Source organism: Hyperolius riggenbachi, chromosome 6, assembly GCF_040937935.1.
Source record: "Hyperolius riggenbachi isolate aHypRig1 chromosome 6, aHypRig1.pri, whole genome shotgun sequence".
In the NCBI taxonomy this organism is placed as follows: domain Eukaryota; kingdom Metazoa; phylum Chordata; class Amphibia; order Anura; family Hyperoliidae; genus Hyperolius; species Hyperolius riggenbachi.
This window is the reverse complement of record NC_090651.1, coordinates 315,649,057-315,666,471: the sequence shown is the minus strand read 5'-3', so window position 1 is coordinate 315,666,471 and position 17,415 is coordinate 315,649,057. Positions and strand designations below refer to the sequence as shown.

The 17,415-nt window shown below is 43.5% G+C and overlaps 1 protein-coding gene across 2 annotated transcripts in view; it reads right to left on the bottom strand.

Annotated features, from left to right (window-relative positions):
* Positions 1-17,415, bottom strand: part of POLD1 (DNA polymerase delta 1, catalytic subunit) — a 171,538-nt gene that overhangs the window by 40,795 nt on the left and 113,328 nt on the right. For both annotated transcript variants that reach the window (XM_068241332.1, XM_068241331.1), the window contains exon 24: positions 16,998-17,111. In XM_068241332.1, the coding sequence (XP_068097433.1) occupies positions 16,998-17,111 (114 nt within the window). The remainder of the gene's footprint in view (positions 1-16,997; positions 17,112-17,415) is intronic.

The window sequence follows — 17,415 nt, the reverse complement described above, 5'->3', positions numbered from 1 at the left end:
AAAGAAAAATCATGAATGTGAGCATGATAAGAGTTGATCAGAAAGAATGGGAGGAAAACATTTTGAAGAGCTCAGGATGTACGTCGGATGGTACTGGAAATTAGTACCGCTTTGCAAGATGGAGCCAGACTGAAAGAAGGCTTCTGTAAGTAAGTGTAAGGATCTAGAAATGTGATTGGCAGAGAGTAGAGGGAGTGACAAAGAGGAGCAGCATTAGAGAAGAGAGCTGGATGAGACATGCAGCACAGTTTATGGTGGACTGGAGTGGAGTCACACAGAAGGGCTATGCAGTAGTCTTGTCAGGAAATTATAAGGGCAAGCATCTGTGTCCGATGTAAGGTCACATCTAAACTAAGCGAGCCCTTACTTAGACTAATCCCTTAATTTCCATCCCTAACCTACAGACCTCCCGAAACACTTGTGAGAAGTCCGGGGCCTCTACCTGAACATCTCCAAATCTGAGATCATTTCTGTAAAACACCCTCCCATATTCAGCAAGCTATAATTGACACTTCAAGCTTCAAGCTTAGAACTCACTTTCTTAAGTACTTGGGTGTTAAATTCACAAATGATTATTCAAAAACTGTGGGCCAGATTTATCAAGAGTGTCTGAGACAAAATATTAGTAGGTTTTCAGAAATCCGTGCAGAACTGTCTCAGACAGCCTAAGAAATCACTAGATAGTGCAGATTCCTTCTTAAACTGTAAGGACTAGAAGGAGCTAGGAAGGTCTCTCATGCAGTGCAGTGTGTGAGGGGAATTGCTGTTGCTGAGGTAACCAATACACCTGCTGTCAGCAAGTGAGGCGGGAGGAGCCCTTTACAAATCACATCTAGCCTGCACTATCTGGAGAACTGCTAATGAGCACTTCTTAATCTGCAGCAGTTAGGAATGGATTTGCACTTTTCTTAACTGTAGTGTAGCTCTAGAAATCCACGCTAAACTGCCGCTATTACATAGGCTTTTGGGAAGGTTCTTACTATCATGCAGAACTGTTCTTCTGCTGGTTAGAACAGTTTTAGAAGAAAAAAACTGTCGGTAATGCCTTGATAAATCTGGCCCTCAGTGCTAATCTCACAAACCCATGATAGCTCACCTGCTGCAGTTACTACACAATTGAAGCCCCTTCCCATTTCATGGCTAGGCAGGATTCATGGTGTTCCAATGATACTGTAACCTTAAATGTTGCACTATTTTTGAGTCATACTAGTTAGGGTTACAGCACAAAACCTAAGGGCTGTACAGGAGGTTGTCTTCTCCATGGACTGAATAAACAAAACGCCCATACATTTCATAAAAGGCTATGATGCAGCCTTGCTCACGGGAGTCCTTCAGTACCAAATCTAATGAATTACTTCAGGGCTGCCCAACTGGCACAAGTCCCAACGACAAAAGCAGGTCCTCATGCAATCTTGTGGGTGCAGTTGGAGTCTGAGCTTGTCTCCCTACTGACTGCCATCCCTGGTTTGGTCTGCCTTACAGACGCTAGGCTCTTACACACAAATGGCCATATGCTTATATCTAGCAAATTTAGATATTCTCTTAAATGACAAACTCAACTCTCCACGTGGACAGACATAAGAGGCAATCCAGCTTTCCAACTAGACATGAGTTAGTTCGTACAAAGGAAAATATATCTGCTAAAGTGCTATACTGTATATTAGTCAATAAACTTACACTCATGCAGTCTATAATTGCTAAATTTGACCATTTTAGCAAGCATTTACAGTGGACTCAAATTCATTGTTTCCCGAAGCACGAACTAAAGAAAAATCAAACCAATCTAAATACCGCATTCTTTGAGCTTTGGTGTACTAATACTACCTCTTGGAAAAGGGATTTTCTCATATCTGTACCCAGACCTGAGGAATGTACAAAAACATGCAATTGGTCCAACTACAACTGCCTAGTAGGTGGAGCTTGCTGGTCTACCCCTCTCCACATGACTGCAAATCCGGCTTTCAGATATTGATGAACAGCAGCCTTTATTATTCTACCATACAAACAAATGTTAAACTGTTATATCGAAACTTTACGACCCTGATGAGACTGCATAAGATATCTCCTGCTGTCTTTTTGCTGTGACATTTAAAAAAAAAAAAGAGAACACCAAGAACCTGGAGCATTGCTTACACCTATTTATTGTAATGGCTGCTATGTCCTACCTGTCTTCACAATGGCAAAAACCTAAGTTAGGCACAGAACTTGTCATCCTCTGGTACATAAACTGATGATTTATGAGAGAACTCGGGTGACTATTTATGACCAGAACCCACCAGTGAACAACACACCACTTTAAAGATAGACTAATGGATCCACTGAGTATTGACTGGAGTGCTTATCCCACCAATTTCAGAAACAATATCACACAAAAAGGAAACCGTGCTACACAATACAAAGTTCTTCTCATTTCATATTCATCAGAAACAATTGCTTAAAGGAACTTACGAGGCCAGATTAACAAAAAAAGTTAAATACCTGCATTAACTTTTAAGGCACGGAGGACACCGTCCGCGCCCACCGTGCCGTTTCAATAGCCCCCCCGGGCCGGCTCCCGACCCCACGGCCCGGGTCGAACTCTCCTGCCTCTCCCAAAATGCCCGCTTGAGCTGGCCGCGGCTGCGCAGACCGCATAGCCATGAGTGCGGCTGCGCAGCTCTAGGGCCAACCCTCTTATCCACGCTACAGTAGCACTCGCGGCTATGTAGACTGCGCAGCCGCGGCCAGCTCAAGTGGCCATTTTGGGAGAGGCAGGAGAGCCCAACCCCGGCCGTGGGGTCGGCAGCCGGCCCGGGGGGCTATTGAGCGGCGGGGACCCGGCGGAACGGCGCAGTGGATGCGGACGGCGTCCTCCGTGCCTTAAAAGTTAATGCAGGTATTTAACTTTTTTTGTCAATCTGGCCTTGTAAGTCCTTTAATAGTTCCTCCAATATCTTCAAATCATCACCAAGAACCTCCTCGGTCAACGATGTCAAGAAAGGACAGCCTCCACTGCGCCCAATCACTCAGGGCTCACTGTTAGATAAGACCCACCATCCTGAGGGTCAAACTGCACTTTTGGGATGGTTAAATGGGTCATCCCTCACCACTCAAAATAATTACCCAAACTCTCAATTCTTCTTCCTCCTTTATTATCCAAATAACTGCAGTGTCATATCTACCTAAAATACAAACTTTTCATCAAGGCTGTGGAGTCAGAGCCGAGGAGTTGGGTGTCAGAGCAATTTTTGGTACCTGGAGTCTGTAGTTTCAAAAAACTGAGGCGTTGGAAGATTTTTGTACCTACTCCATAGCCCTGGTAAGTATTAGACTAAGGAGTTGAGAAATCTGAGTCGGAGAAATTTTGGCTACCTGGTGTCGGAGGTTTCATAAACTGAAGGGTCGGAGTTGGATGGTTTTTGTACCGACTCCACAGCCCTGCTCTTCATAGCCTAAAACCATATTTTTTAATCAGAATTAAAAAGCTATTGCATTTTCATAAGTCAATTTCCAAATTTTGCAATGAGCTCTTGCAGGTTCTCCGCGTTTGGAGGCCACACTATCTGCCAGTGTATTGCAAAGAAAACCAGGTGGAGTACCGGATCGTCTTAAATTTTGTTCAGGCAGGAGATAGGCCAGTCTCTGTGATTCTGAATTTTAGCCCCAACTTTCACAAGAGTAGTCCCTCTTATAAACAAAGGAACAAACCGTAATATATGAACATAATCGGGCCCCAATAATTCCTATGGCCATTTTCCTAAAAAAAAATTAACCAACAAAAATACAGTAGTTATTCCAGACAAATAAGGGTAAATGATAGCGGTTAAGCAGTGAAGATCTCCACAAGATGGCCATTGAACGCTAGGCAGATGATTTCCTTTGTCCGCTGAGCTATACTCATCTGCTGTATATAGTTGGACTTTCTATTATTACATCATTGTTGCTGCTCATTTTTCCCCTTCTTGGGTTAGAAAAAGAGTTGAGAAAAAGTAGCAAGAAAATGAGGAACCTTCCTCAGTACAAAATAAGAAATAATAAGAAAGGGAGGACTGTTCCAGGAAAACATGCTCCCCCATCTCAGCTTTAAAATAAATATCCCGCAACTTGCTGAGTTTTCTGTTAAGCCTGTCTGAGAAAATGAAAATAGCATTGTGCTTCCCAGTCTCCAATGCCGGCCAGATACTGTGAAGAAATAGTCTTCACGACGCTAACCTCAGCAGCTGTGGCCTCACAAAAGTTAAAGCAGAACGCCAACCATTTTTTTTAGTCTGGTTGCACTCCCAAAACCAAAATTTCACTAACTACTCTTCATAAAAAGAACATTTAAAAGCATTCCCAAGTATTCCGTGTGTAAAATTATTTTGAGGCTTGCTTATTTCTGGTCAATAGCAAAGGCAAGAATCTCCATGTGCCTGTGTCTTCACTCTGACCCCTCCGTTTCTGCTGAAGGGACTCAGCTGTTGCCAAGGTGATGAATCTATTCAGCAGAGGGATTGAAGACACAGGCGCAGGGAGATTCTTGCCTTTGCCGATGACAAGAGATAAGCAAGCTTCTACTGTCCTCTACAGTGAAAATAAGCAATTTTTACACACAGGGAATGCTTGGGAGGGCTATCAAATGTTCTTTTAAGTAACAGAGTATTTACTAAAATGTTTTGGCAGTATAATGCTACTTTAAAGGAAAGGTTCACGGTCTGTCTTAAAAAAATAAAAATACAAATCCACTTACCTGGGGCTTCCTCCAGCCCGTGGCAGGCAGGAGGTGCCCTCGGCGCCACTCTGCAGGCTCCCGGTCTCCTCCGGCGGCGCACCTGACCTGGCCAGGCCGGCTGCCAGGTCGGGCTTCTTGTGTTCTCCAAAATGCGCCTCACGGCAGCGTGCTGACGTCATCGGACGTCCTCCGGGCTGTACGGCGCAGGCGCAGTAGTTCTGCGCCTGCGCAGTACAGCCCGGAGGACGTGTGATGACGTCAGCGCGCCGCCGTGAGGCGCATTTTGGAGAACACAAGAAGCCCGACCTGGCAGCTGGCCTGGCCAGGTCGGGTGCGCCGCCGGAGGAAACCGGGAGCCTGCGGAGCGGAGGCGAGAGCACCTCCTGCCTGCCACGGGCTGGAGGAAGCCCCAGGTAAGTGGATTTGTATTTTTATTTTTTTAAGATAGACCGTGAACCATCCCTTTAAGGGCTTGATCACATTGAGATTTTTTTTAAAGGGCTTTAAAAGCGCTTGAGCAATGATTTTCAATATAAGCGTTCTTACATGAGCAATGAGCTTTCTTTCCAAACGCAAACACAGGTCCTGCACCATTTTCAGAGTGTTTGCGCTTCAATAGAAGATCGCTAAGCGCGTTTTGCTTAGATAAGCAATTTTGTGAGCGCTTTTCAACAAAAAAGTATATTAAAGAGATTCAGTTCCAGGTCAAAGAGTTCACTTCCTGATTGCCTGTTGAAAAAAACACCAACTGCCAAACAAAAGCACTTACAAAAGCTCTTGGCAAAATCGCAAATCGCTCAAAGAAAAAAAAAACACTGGCAAAATTGCTTCAAAAAGTGCTCAGTGCTTGTGATTGCACTTTATAATGTGAACAAAGCCTTAAAGGAACCTTGAGATGAAAAAAGTTTTAGGTAACATACTTACCTGGGACTTCTCAAGTCCCCTAGAGGCGGCTCAGGCTCCTCACCATCTCCCCGGTGGCTCCAGGATACCGGGCCGTCCAGCAGGAGAAGGAGCGACCCAGGGAGAAGGGGCAAAGCAGCCTCAAGGGGGCTTAAGGAAGCCCAAGGTGAGTAAGGTACCTGAGACTGTTTATCTGGTAATCTGTTTATTGCTATCTTTTCAGCATTAAAAATATATACGGTACTTCATGCCCAGGTGTTTGATCAGAGCTATTCTGCTTGAACCTACCATAGCCTAAAGAAGCTTTTGAAAAAAACATATCAGTGGAGGACTCTGCTTAAAGGGAAACTGTAGGGGGGGGGGGGGGGGGGGGGGGGGTCGGGGGAAATCGAGTTGAACTTACCCGGGGCTTCTAACGGTCCCCCGCAGGCATCCTGTGCCCGCACAGCCGCTCACTGATGCTCCGGCCCCGCTTCCGGTTCACTTTTGTAATTTCTGACTTTAAAGAGACTCCGTAACAAAAATTGCATCCTGTTTTTTATCATCCTACAAGTTCCAAAAGCTATTCTAATGTGTTCTGGCTTACTGCAGCACTTTGTACTATCACAGTCTCTGTAATAAATCAACTTATCTCTCTCTTGTCAGACTTGTCAGCCTGTGTCTGGAAGGCTGCCAAGTTCTTCAGTGTTGTGGTTCTGCTATGAACTCCCCCTTCCAGGCCCCTCTATGCACACTGCCTGTGTTTTATTTAGATTAGAGCAGCTTCTCTCTTCTCTTTTACAAGCTGGATAAATCGTCCTCTGAGCTGGCTGGGCTTTCACATACTGAAGAATTACAGACAAGGGCAAAGCTGTTTGCAGGAAGAAAAGAGCAGCCTGAAACTTCAGTGCATGAGAGATGCAGGGGGAAAGAAACACACAAATGATCTCTTGAGATTCAAAAGGAAGGCTGTATACAGCCTGCTTGTGTATGGATGTATTTTCTATGTGTGGACATACTGTACATCAACCTACTTCCTGTTTTGGTGGCCATTTTGTTTGTTTATAAACAAACTTTTTAAAACTGTTTTTAACCACTTTTAATGCGGCGGGGAGCGGCGAAATTGTGACAGAGGGTAATAGGAGATGTCCCCTAACGCACTGGTATGTTTACTTTTGTGTGATTTTAACAATACAGATTCTCTTTAAAGTCAGAAAACCCCTGCGCTGCCGTGTCCTCGCTTCCCCTGATGTCACCAGGAGCGTACTGCGCAGGGACAGACCATACTGGGCTTGTGCTATACACTCCTGGTGACATACTGGTGAATACTGACATACCGGTGAATACTTAACCACTTCACCACTGAGGGGTTTTACCCCCTGACCACCAGAGCAATTTTCACCTTTCAGCGCTCCTTCCATTCATTCGTCTATAACTTTATCATTACTTATCGCAATGAAATGAACTATATCTTGTTTTTTCCGCCACCAATTAGGCTTTCTTTAGGTGGGACATTATGCCAAGAATTATTTTTTTCTAAATGTGTTTTAATGGGAAAATAGGAAAAATGTGGGGAAAAAAAAATTATTTTTCAGTTTTCGGCCATTATAGTTTTTAAATAATGCATGCTACTGTAATTAAAACCCATGAAATTTATGTGCCCTTTTGTCCCGGTTATAAAACCGTTTAAATTATGTCCCTATCACAATGTTTGGCGCCAATATTTCATTTGGAAATAAAGGTGCATTTTTTTCAGTTTTGCGTCCATCCCTAATTACAAGCCCATAGTTTATAAAGTAACAGTGTTATACCCTCTTGACTTAAATATTTAAAAAGTTCAGTCCCTAAGGTAACTAATTATGTATTTTTTTTAATTGTAAATTTTTGAAATTTTTTTTAATTACAAAAAAAAAAAAAAATGGGGAGTGTGGGAGGTAATGAGTTAATTTTTTGTGTAAAAGTCATTTATTTGTATGTGAAAAATGTGTAGGGTGTAGTTTACTATTTGGCCACAAGATGGCCACAGTAACTTTTTGCTTTATTGCGACCTCCAAGCCTCCTTCCGGAAGCTTGGAGGAAGAATAAGGAGGCTGGACACGTGAGTTTCTTCTCACAATGATCGCGCTGCCCATAGGAGAGCAGCGGGTCATTGTGGGGCTTAGATCAACGAACGGGAATGGATTTTCCCGTTCATTGATCTCCGGGCGAGCGGGCGGCGGCGGTTTTACTAGCGGCGGGCGGCGTGTTTACGAGCGGGAGCGCGGACAGCGTCGGGAACGCGGAAAGTACGTGTTTCTCCGTCCCTGGTTTTTAAAGGATGGAAAAAGGGGCGGAGAAATACGTACGCGCGGGGGTAAAGTGGTTAAGTCTTAAAAAAAAAAAAAAAAAAAAAAAAGATATTTACTCACCCGGGGCATCCCTCAGCCCCCTGAAGCTGGATGGTGCCCTCGCAGCCCCGCTCCGATCGTCCTGTCCCCGCCGGCGGCTACTTCCGGGTTCGGCGACAGCCGCCGACAGGCTGGGAACGAGAGTGATTTTCCGCGTTCCCAGCCGCTATATCACCCTCTATGCTGCTATAGCATATAACATATATGCTATAGAAGCATAGAGGGTGATATAGCGGCTGGGAACGCGGAGAATCACTCGCGTTCCCAGCCTGTCGGCGGCTGTCGCCGAACCCGGAAGTAGCTGCCGGCAGGGACAGGAGTATTGGAGTGAGGCTGCGAGGGCACCATCCAGCTTCAGGGGGCTGAGGGATGCCCCGGGTGAGTAAATATTTTTTTTTTTAGACTTAAGTATTCCTTTAAAGAGGAGCTGTGAGCCATACTATGCCAGATAAAAAAAACACATATATAAGAAGATAAATACTTGCTCTACTTACATAATAGATGTACTGTACTGTCCACATGTTGATTTCAGTGAATTTTATAAAATAGAAAAAGGTAAATGGAGAGAATTCTGTTTGCTGGCAGGGGCCATCTTTACTCCCTCCAGCTGAAGCCAATGCTGAGGTCACTTCCTCCCTTACTCCTCCTCCCCCTCTCCTCCGCACAGCAATAGCATCCATAGGAAACCCCCCGCCCTGCTACTATATCCATAGGGATTCCCCCTGCATTTACGCTCAACCCTGCAGCATCCCCGCTCGTCCCGCAGCATTACAGCGCTTAGTGGGGAAGAATAAATGCAGCTCCATCGACTGGAACCATGTTAAAGAGAGTCTGTGTGCGCTGCATATATTCTTCCCTGCTAAGCTCTACAATGCTGCGAAACAGCGCCGAGCGGGGATGCTACAGGGTTGAGTTTAAATGCAGGGAATCCCTGTGGAAATGGTAGCAGGGCCGGGGGTCCCCTTGTATGCTGAGGTGCTCACATAATTCGGTGGAGATCATGCCTGTCGGCTGGAGTGCGGGGAGGGGGTGGACGGTGGCAGACTCTGAGGCAGCCAATGAGAGGAGTAGGCAGGAGAGTGACACAGGCTGCAGCCAATCAGGCTGAACTAGCTGTGTCTGTGGAGAAGGGGAGGAGAACTCCCCACCTCCGCCCCAGCCTGCACTGCTACTTCTCTTTTGCAGCTGAATTCTGCGTACTAGAAGAGCTGGGGACATGAGGAGTAATAGCTGCAATAAAAAAGTAAGATGGATTTTGAAATTAGGCATTGCCTTTTCAGCATTCATTTTATATGTTCAACAGATAGAAATAAATAATTTTATTTGGTTTTCATGCCTAACATGTACTCTTTAAAGGGAACCAGAGACGAAGCACCCTCATGTATTTTACCATATAGATCAGTGGGAACATTAGAGAAAACACCTACCCTGTTCTCGGTTTCATTCTTCACTGCTCAGCTTGCTTCTCATCAGCCCTGATAAAATCCCCAACTGAGCATTCAGTCTGTCTTCGCTCAGGAATCATTATAGCTGAGTCATTATAGCAGAGCCAGTAGGGGGCAGCTTGGGCTTGAAAAGACATCAGAGAAGACAGACTGAGCTATAATGATTCCTGAGCAAAGCCAGAGTGAATGCTCAGTCAGGGATTATATCAGGGCTGATAACAAGCAAGCTGAGCAGTGAAGAATAAAACAGAGCAGGGTAGGCGTTTTCTCTAATGTTCCCAGTCATATATATGGGAAAATACAAGAGGGTGCTTCGTCTCTGGTTCACTTTAAAGGCGAACCTGAAGGAAGAGGTATATGGAGGCTGTCATATTGATTTACATTTTAACGAACACAGTTGCCTGGTAGTCCTGCTGATCCTCTGCCTCTAATACATTTAGCCATAGACCCTGAACAAGCATGCAGCAGATCAGGTGTTCCTGACATTATTCTCATATCTGACAAGATTAGCTGCATGCTTGTTTCGGTGTGATTCAGACACTACTGCAGCCAAATAGATCTGCGGGGCTGCCAGGCAACTGGTATTGTTTAAAAGGAAATAAATACCTCTAAATGTTTTTCCGCTAGTTACTGAAATTATGTTAACTAATCATATTCAAGCCAAAGTAGCGGACTACAGGATTGGGTTTTATAATACCTGGACTCCCTGGATTTTTTGGTTGGAGAATTGTGGCCTATCCCATCTCCTACACAACTTTTGATATCACCTTAAAGGATACCCGAAGTGACATGTGACATGACGAGATAGACATGTGTATGTACAGTACAGTGCCTAGCAAACAAATAACTATGCTGTGTTCCTCTTTTTTTCTCTGTCTGAAAGAGTTAAATATCAGGTGTGCAAGTGGCTGACTCAGTCCTGACGTGACTACAGTGTGACCCTCACTGATGAGAAATTCCGACTATTAAACACTTTCCTAGCAGAAAATGGCTTCTGAGAGCAAGAAAGAGATAAAAAGGGGAATTTCTCATCAGTGAGGGTCACACTGTAGTCACTTCCTGTCTGAGTCAGGACTGAGTCAGCCACTTACATACCTGATATTTAACTCTTTCAGGCAGAGAAAGAAAAAAAGGAACACAGCATAGTTATTTGTGCGTTAGGCACTATACATACACTTGCCTATCTCATGTCACTTCGGGTATCCTTTAAACCTGTCTCATTTCTATAAATATAGAATGGTAGAGCCTGACAATGTCATGACTATGTATTCTGCCTGTGCTTTTATGCAGGTTGGACTCTAAGGGCCCGTTTCCACTATAGCGTTACGAAATCGCCGGCGAATCACCGCAGGCAAATCGCATGCGGGTGCGATTCCGCATGCGTTTTTTGCCGCGATTTCGCATGCGATTTCGCATAGGTAAGGCTGTATGCGATTTTAACCATGTCACTGCCTGTGTGAATTAACATGGGTACCTATGCGAAATCGCATGCGAAATCGCGGCAAAAAACGCATGGGGAAAACGCATGCGATTTCCCTATTAAATACATTGCGTGCGATTCGCCTGCATTCCACACGCAGGCGAATTCTGAGGCCCCTACCCTGCAGATTTTTTCTGCACAGAAAAACGTGCGGGGAAACGCACAAGTGGAAACAGTCCCATCCACTTGTACTGACTGTGCGAATCCGCATGCGGGCAACGCATGCGGATTCGCGATAGTGGAAACGGGCCCTAAACAAGCTGGTCATACAGCATAAAATTGCTATTTTCCTTTTTCTTTCGTTCCTCTTGTTGTTTGCGATACAGCTGTGATAATATCACCCCTGCGTGGGTTTCATTGGCATTAAGCCTTTGTTAATTGTTTACCTCAATAAAGGTTTTTGAAACTAAAAGTGAATAAATATGGCAGCCTCCATCTCCCTCCCACTTCATGTTCCCCTTTAAGCAGAGTCTGTCCTGACAACAGACCTGAGAGGGATATGGAGGCTGCCAGATTTATCTCCTTTTAAACAATATCAGTTCCCTGGCTGTTTTGCTGATCTTTCAAACAAACACAGAAAATTTATATCGCGCTTTTCTCCTGGCGGACTCAAAGCGTCAGTAGGGTCTGAATCACCCACCTGAAACAAGCATGTGGTAAATGCAGTCAAACTTAAAAACAAATTTGTAATGTTGAAATTACGGGGAAAAAAATGATACTTACCTCGGGAGGAGGAAGCCTCTGGATTCTAATTTAGCTTCCCCTGTCCTCCTCAGCCAGCCCAATCCATTCACCACTGTGCGCGGTGCAATAGAGTAGACCCGATTGGACTTTGCCATTTCCGCCAGAGCAGAAATCTGCTAGTGTGCCCGAGTGCAGTGGCAACAAGCATCGACAAGCAGACTTTCGGTGGTCCCACCACTTTAGAAAGAATTAAAAAGTTCCTGCTTTGCACAGACATCTGAACCAATGAAACGAGTGAGAGGGAAATTCTGGGAATCATTTACACACAGCTGTAGGTTTTACTGATAAGTAGGGAGCGCTGCGGAGGCGAAAAAACTGCATCATTCGTAGGCTCAACTCCCATTAAGATTTGACGTGAACCAAAATTTGGACAAATTAAAAGAAAAAAAATGCAAAATAGGAATAATGTGCTACTGCTCACTTCATTTAAAAGGGAACTGAAGAGAGAGGTATATGGAGGCTGTCATGTTTATTTCCTTTTAGACAATACCAGTTGCCTGGCAGCCCTGCTGATCCTCTGCCTCTAATACTATTAGCCATAGCCCCTAAACAAGCATGCAGCAGATCAGGTGTTTCAGTGGTTCAGACTTATAAGTCTGAGCTGACAAGACTAGCTGAATGCTTGTTTCTGGTTTTAATCAGATACTACTGCAGAGAAATAGACCAGCAGGGCTGCCAGGCAACTGGTATTGATTAAAAGGAAATAAACATGACAGCCTCCATATACCTCTCTCTTCAGTTCCCCTTTAAAATTGTATTTACAGGGCTACTGCCCTAATCCTCTGTCTCCGATACATACTGACGCAGTAACGTAATAGTATTTAGATCACGTGTTCTGACTCACCACTGACTGCCATCTTTTAAAGGAATAGCTAGCCTTTGTGTTCCTCTGACTACAGATCTTCTTTAAAGTCCTGGTCATGTAACTGTGATCTCTATTACTCAGGATTACCACAGGCTTCTGTGTCAAAGTCCTGTTACTCACAGGATCTAAAATGCCAGATGAGACTTCCTCAGTGCGATAAACTGTCACAGCATCCCTAACCTCTTTGTTACCAGGATGCTGCTGGCCTGATGTTGAAATTATGACTTTGTTTGGGCCACACCATCTCTTGCATGGTTTGTTTTTATTGGTGTAACCACTTAAAGGACAATTGAAGTGAGAAGAATATGGAGGCTGCCAGATGCATTTCTTTTTAAATACCACCATTTGGTACAAAAATCATCTGTCTCCCGACTCAGACTTCTCAGTTTATGAAACCACTGACTCAGACTCCAACTCAGACTCCAGGTACCCAAAATTGCTCCGACTCCAAATCCACAGCCCTGGCAGAATGCAACTTTTGAGATCAGAGGGAGATAAACTGCAGCGGCAGCTTAGCCATCAGCACTCATCCCTATTTGGGTTACCGTATATACTAGAGTATAAACCGAGATTTAGGGACCAAAAAAGTGCCCCAAAAGTGGGGGTCTCGACTTATACTCGAGTCTCAACTAAGTGTTAACCCCCCACGAGTGCCTACGCCATATGCAGAGCAGTGCAAAAACATACCCCCCCCCCTTCCCCGAGTGCCCGGCCATATATTTGCAGGATTATCATGCAGGATTAATATCTAACGTTTCCACCCCCCACCCCCACCCTGGGTTGGTATATTCCAGATATATATTTCAGGCACCACACCGGAATATGAAAGCATATATGTTCTGGCTGCTCCCTGTGTCAGATCGGAGCTTTGTATGAATGTATTTCAGCGAACTCCCGCATGTGTAGAAGCAATGCACCACGCTTACTCACTTGTCAGCGCTGATAGCTTTAGCTTGCATGTCAATCAGACTCATTTCTATTGCATCCTCTAGCGGTGCCTCTTATGTGCGCCGCTGTGGGACGTCATAGAGTTGGGACTGTTACAGGCAAGCAGCTGGAAGCGAGGACAAGTGAGTAAGCGTGGTGCATTGCTGCTACACATGCCGGGAGGGAGCCGGAATACCGTCATTAGATACAAAGTTCCGGTGTGATGCGGGGAAGAGGGTACGCAGGCTACCAAAACATGCCAAACACCTGGAGTATACTGCTTTGGCAGGGAGGGAGGGGGTGGATGGATGTGCATGTCAGCAAAACACACTGCTTTGGACAGTGCTGGTCTCCACGTTCCCACCTATGATGTGAAGCACCAGCTCTACAGCCTCATCTCTGTACTGGACCAGGGCAGAAGACCTGCTGCTAGCAGTTGATGCTTGTCTCCATAGAAACCGCTGCTTCTGCTGCAGGGTCTTTAGAAGAAGGTTGTTTGACCGATGTGACTGCTGGTGACACTGACACCACAATAGAACTCTCTGTTCTGTCTTATGTCCACTGCTGCTTCACTCCAGCTTGTGTCACAGTGTATCACATTTGTGTGGTAGGGTCAGAGAAATTCAGCCAGCCAGCATCATAATTTTGCAAGTATATGGCAGCAGAGGGGGCAATCGAATCAGGATCAGCCTTTCAGGATCAGCAGATGTACACTGTAATCCAGTCTGGCCTGAGATCAGTCACTTCATTCCACCTTCTTCTCACCTGTAATTTGCCTGCAGGGGGCTGAACTGACATGTCCCAGTACCACTGCTTAATTGCTATAACACTCAAATGAGACTCTACCAGCTAAGTGCTGCAATAACTGGGAGTACACAGGAGAGTGCTTATACATGCTGCATTTCATACCCCCGGCTTATACTTGGGTCTATCATTTTTTCCTTTTTTTTTATGGTAAAAGTTATGGGGTTGGCTTATACTCGAGTATATACGGTAATTAGTGACGCTTTATAACCAGAGACCATTTTTGGTCCCAAAAACGAGGCTTTTACTAGAGTATATACGGTAACTTACATAACTGAATAATGCACAAAAGTACCTTAAAATTAGAGCAGGAAAACGATAAAAAAAAACGACAAGAACCCTTTTCAAGTTAATGTCTCAACTTAATAACATATAAAGGAGAAATGGCAAATCTATTTCAGGCATTAAGTACTGACCTCCGCGATGCTGGCCAGATGCCCAAGCAATTCTGAATAGCTATAATATTCCCGGAGGGCTGCCTGTTGGTCCGTGCCATTGAATAACAACCGGTAGAAAAGTACCTTCACTGTCCTGCGACACGTGGCCTCTGAAGGGTAAACTTATTAACAATAAATATTCTATAAAAGTAATCCACACGTCTTTCCAAAGAGGAAATTCTGAAAGCAAGAGCTGCAGAGCAGTTAAAAGGACCTAGTGACATTTGAGCTGTAGGTAAATATTCTAAATGAAAAGAGGAACTTTGTGTTAAGTGGTGGATTGGGATTATTAAAGACACATGAAAAAGTATGGGAACCCCTCTCAGCCTGCGTATTCATTTACGGTCAAACAAAGATAAGATAACAGTGAACATCTTTCATCTTCTAGGAACATCTGTGTAACATGGAGTTTTCTGAACCAAGATTTTTAGGGAACCAATATTTAGTTTGAAATTAAATGATATGCGAAAAGCTGGCAAAAATGTGCAAACCACTGTCATTTTGCCGATTTGAATGCATTTAACTGCTACTAATTACTTGCCACTCCAAATTGTTTGGATTAGCTCCTTTACATCCCTGGTGGTACGGACGGGCCTGACTCATCCAGGAAAAAATAGCTGAAACCAGTGCAGATGAGTCAGACTCGTCCAGCAGTTCCAAGGCAGGGTTACATTTTTTTTTAACCACCAATTAGGCTTTCTTTGCATGGTACATTTTGCTGAGAATTATTTTATTTCAAATGCATTTTAATGGGAATAACAAGAAAACAAAATGAAAAATGTCATTATTTCTCAGGTTTCGGCCATTATAGTTTTAAAACAAAACTGTCTACTGTGGATAAAACCCACACATTGTATTTGCACATTTGTCCAAGTTATAACAACACTTAAATTATGTTCCTAGTGCAATGTATGATGCCAGTATTTTATTTGGAAATAAAGGTGAATTTTTTTCAGTTTTGCATCCATCACTAATTAAAAGCCCATATTTTTGAAAATAATAGTAATATAGCCTCAGGACATACATGTGAAAAAAAGTTCAGTCCCTAAAGTAACCGTTTATGTATTTTTTTAATGGATTTTTTTTTTTAATGCAAATTTTTTTTTTTGTGGGGGGGGGGATTAATTTTGGGAGAGTGGGGGAGGTTAGGGTTACATGTAATGGTATATATGTTATTTTTTATAAAATAACATGTATGTACAGTTGGTGCAATTTTACTATTTGACCACAAGATGTCCTCACACATTTTCTTCCTGCCCCATACTAATAGAACGCTAACAGGAAGTAATGTGTGTAAGTGTAACTTTGTTTTGTTTCAATGACGCAGGCATCTCATTGATGCCAGCGATCCCCTCAAGAATAATTATAAAAGAGTGAAAAATGGAGAACTACAATCTACCTGACATTTATAGACTTCGAAAGAGCCTTTCATTTCCTTAATAGAAGGAACTCGATGGAAAAATACAGAATCCCTAGCAAAAATGTTGTCATTACTAAAGGTTATGTACAATGGCTTTGCATGCAGAATTTTATACAAAGGTAAGCTGTCAGACTACAGGAACTTATAGACTTATACAGGAAGTAAGAAGTGAGTGATTACAAGATCTCACATTCTAATCAGGAAGCCAGCCAATATAGAGGTATAGGTCTTATATCCATATGGATAGCGGCAAAACTCCAGCCAGACAAAACAATAAAATTGAGTTTTTCATCGGAATGTATTGTGCCACAAATAATAATTAACACTATACAACAACAATAGCTGTGTTTTCAAGAGCAACAAATGCAGGATTTAATTTTTACCAACCAGTAGCCTATACCCCTTTTCCCACGATAAATCTTTACATTTTCCCTAATAGTTCATCAGGGACGTCTGTGAGGCTGATAATGAGTTGAAACCACTCCCACAGTGTGATGTTTTAGCCACGGCTATGACAGTTTCCCATCTGTAAACCTCAAAGCACTGTAAAATGCTGTTGCCAAGTAAGCAGTACCTCCCTCTCTCTTTTTTTGTTTTTGTTTTGCTTTTTGAATCCACAAACTTTTTCCTATCATATCGTTAGTGGGCATGTTTACAGATAACAGCATTTCTGCTGTTAAGTTCTTTTAATGCCTGCCAGCACTTAACATGCTGACCTGCAGGCTCACAGAGGATTATACAACAGGAACAGAATTACACGGCGAATACCAATAATTTCTTGATTTGCCATATAGATTTTTTTTTTTACTCACTTTGTTGTGCCATGATTTATTTTTCTTCCCCTATTACTAGTTTTCGATAAAGTTCTTCAAATTGTACTTAAAAGCACTTTTTATGAAGCAAACGTGAGTCTTACCGTCATGATTTAAAGAGGCTTTACATCCGATACAAGTACTGCGTTTCTTGGCAAATGCCATGAGACCCCCGACTTTCGAGGTAAGTACGGTCTTACAGCGAGTGTGTTCTCCCTCTGCAGAGATACATAGAGGTTATGTGAGACAATGCTGGATATATAATGAGAAATCGTCTAACAGCCTTTGTCGTTCATCTAAAAGCTGAACAGTTAAAATGTACAAATATTGCTGCGAATGATCACGAATGTATCATTAGATCATTAGAACCGACTATATGAGTGCTCAATTCAATCATTACAAATGTATTGACTACATTCTGTCACCTTCATCCCTCACAAACTACAGTTTTTTGGGGGGCATACAAGAGACACTTTTTCTCTCCCAAAAATGGGGAGAAAAAGTTACGTCTTATATGACAAA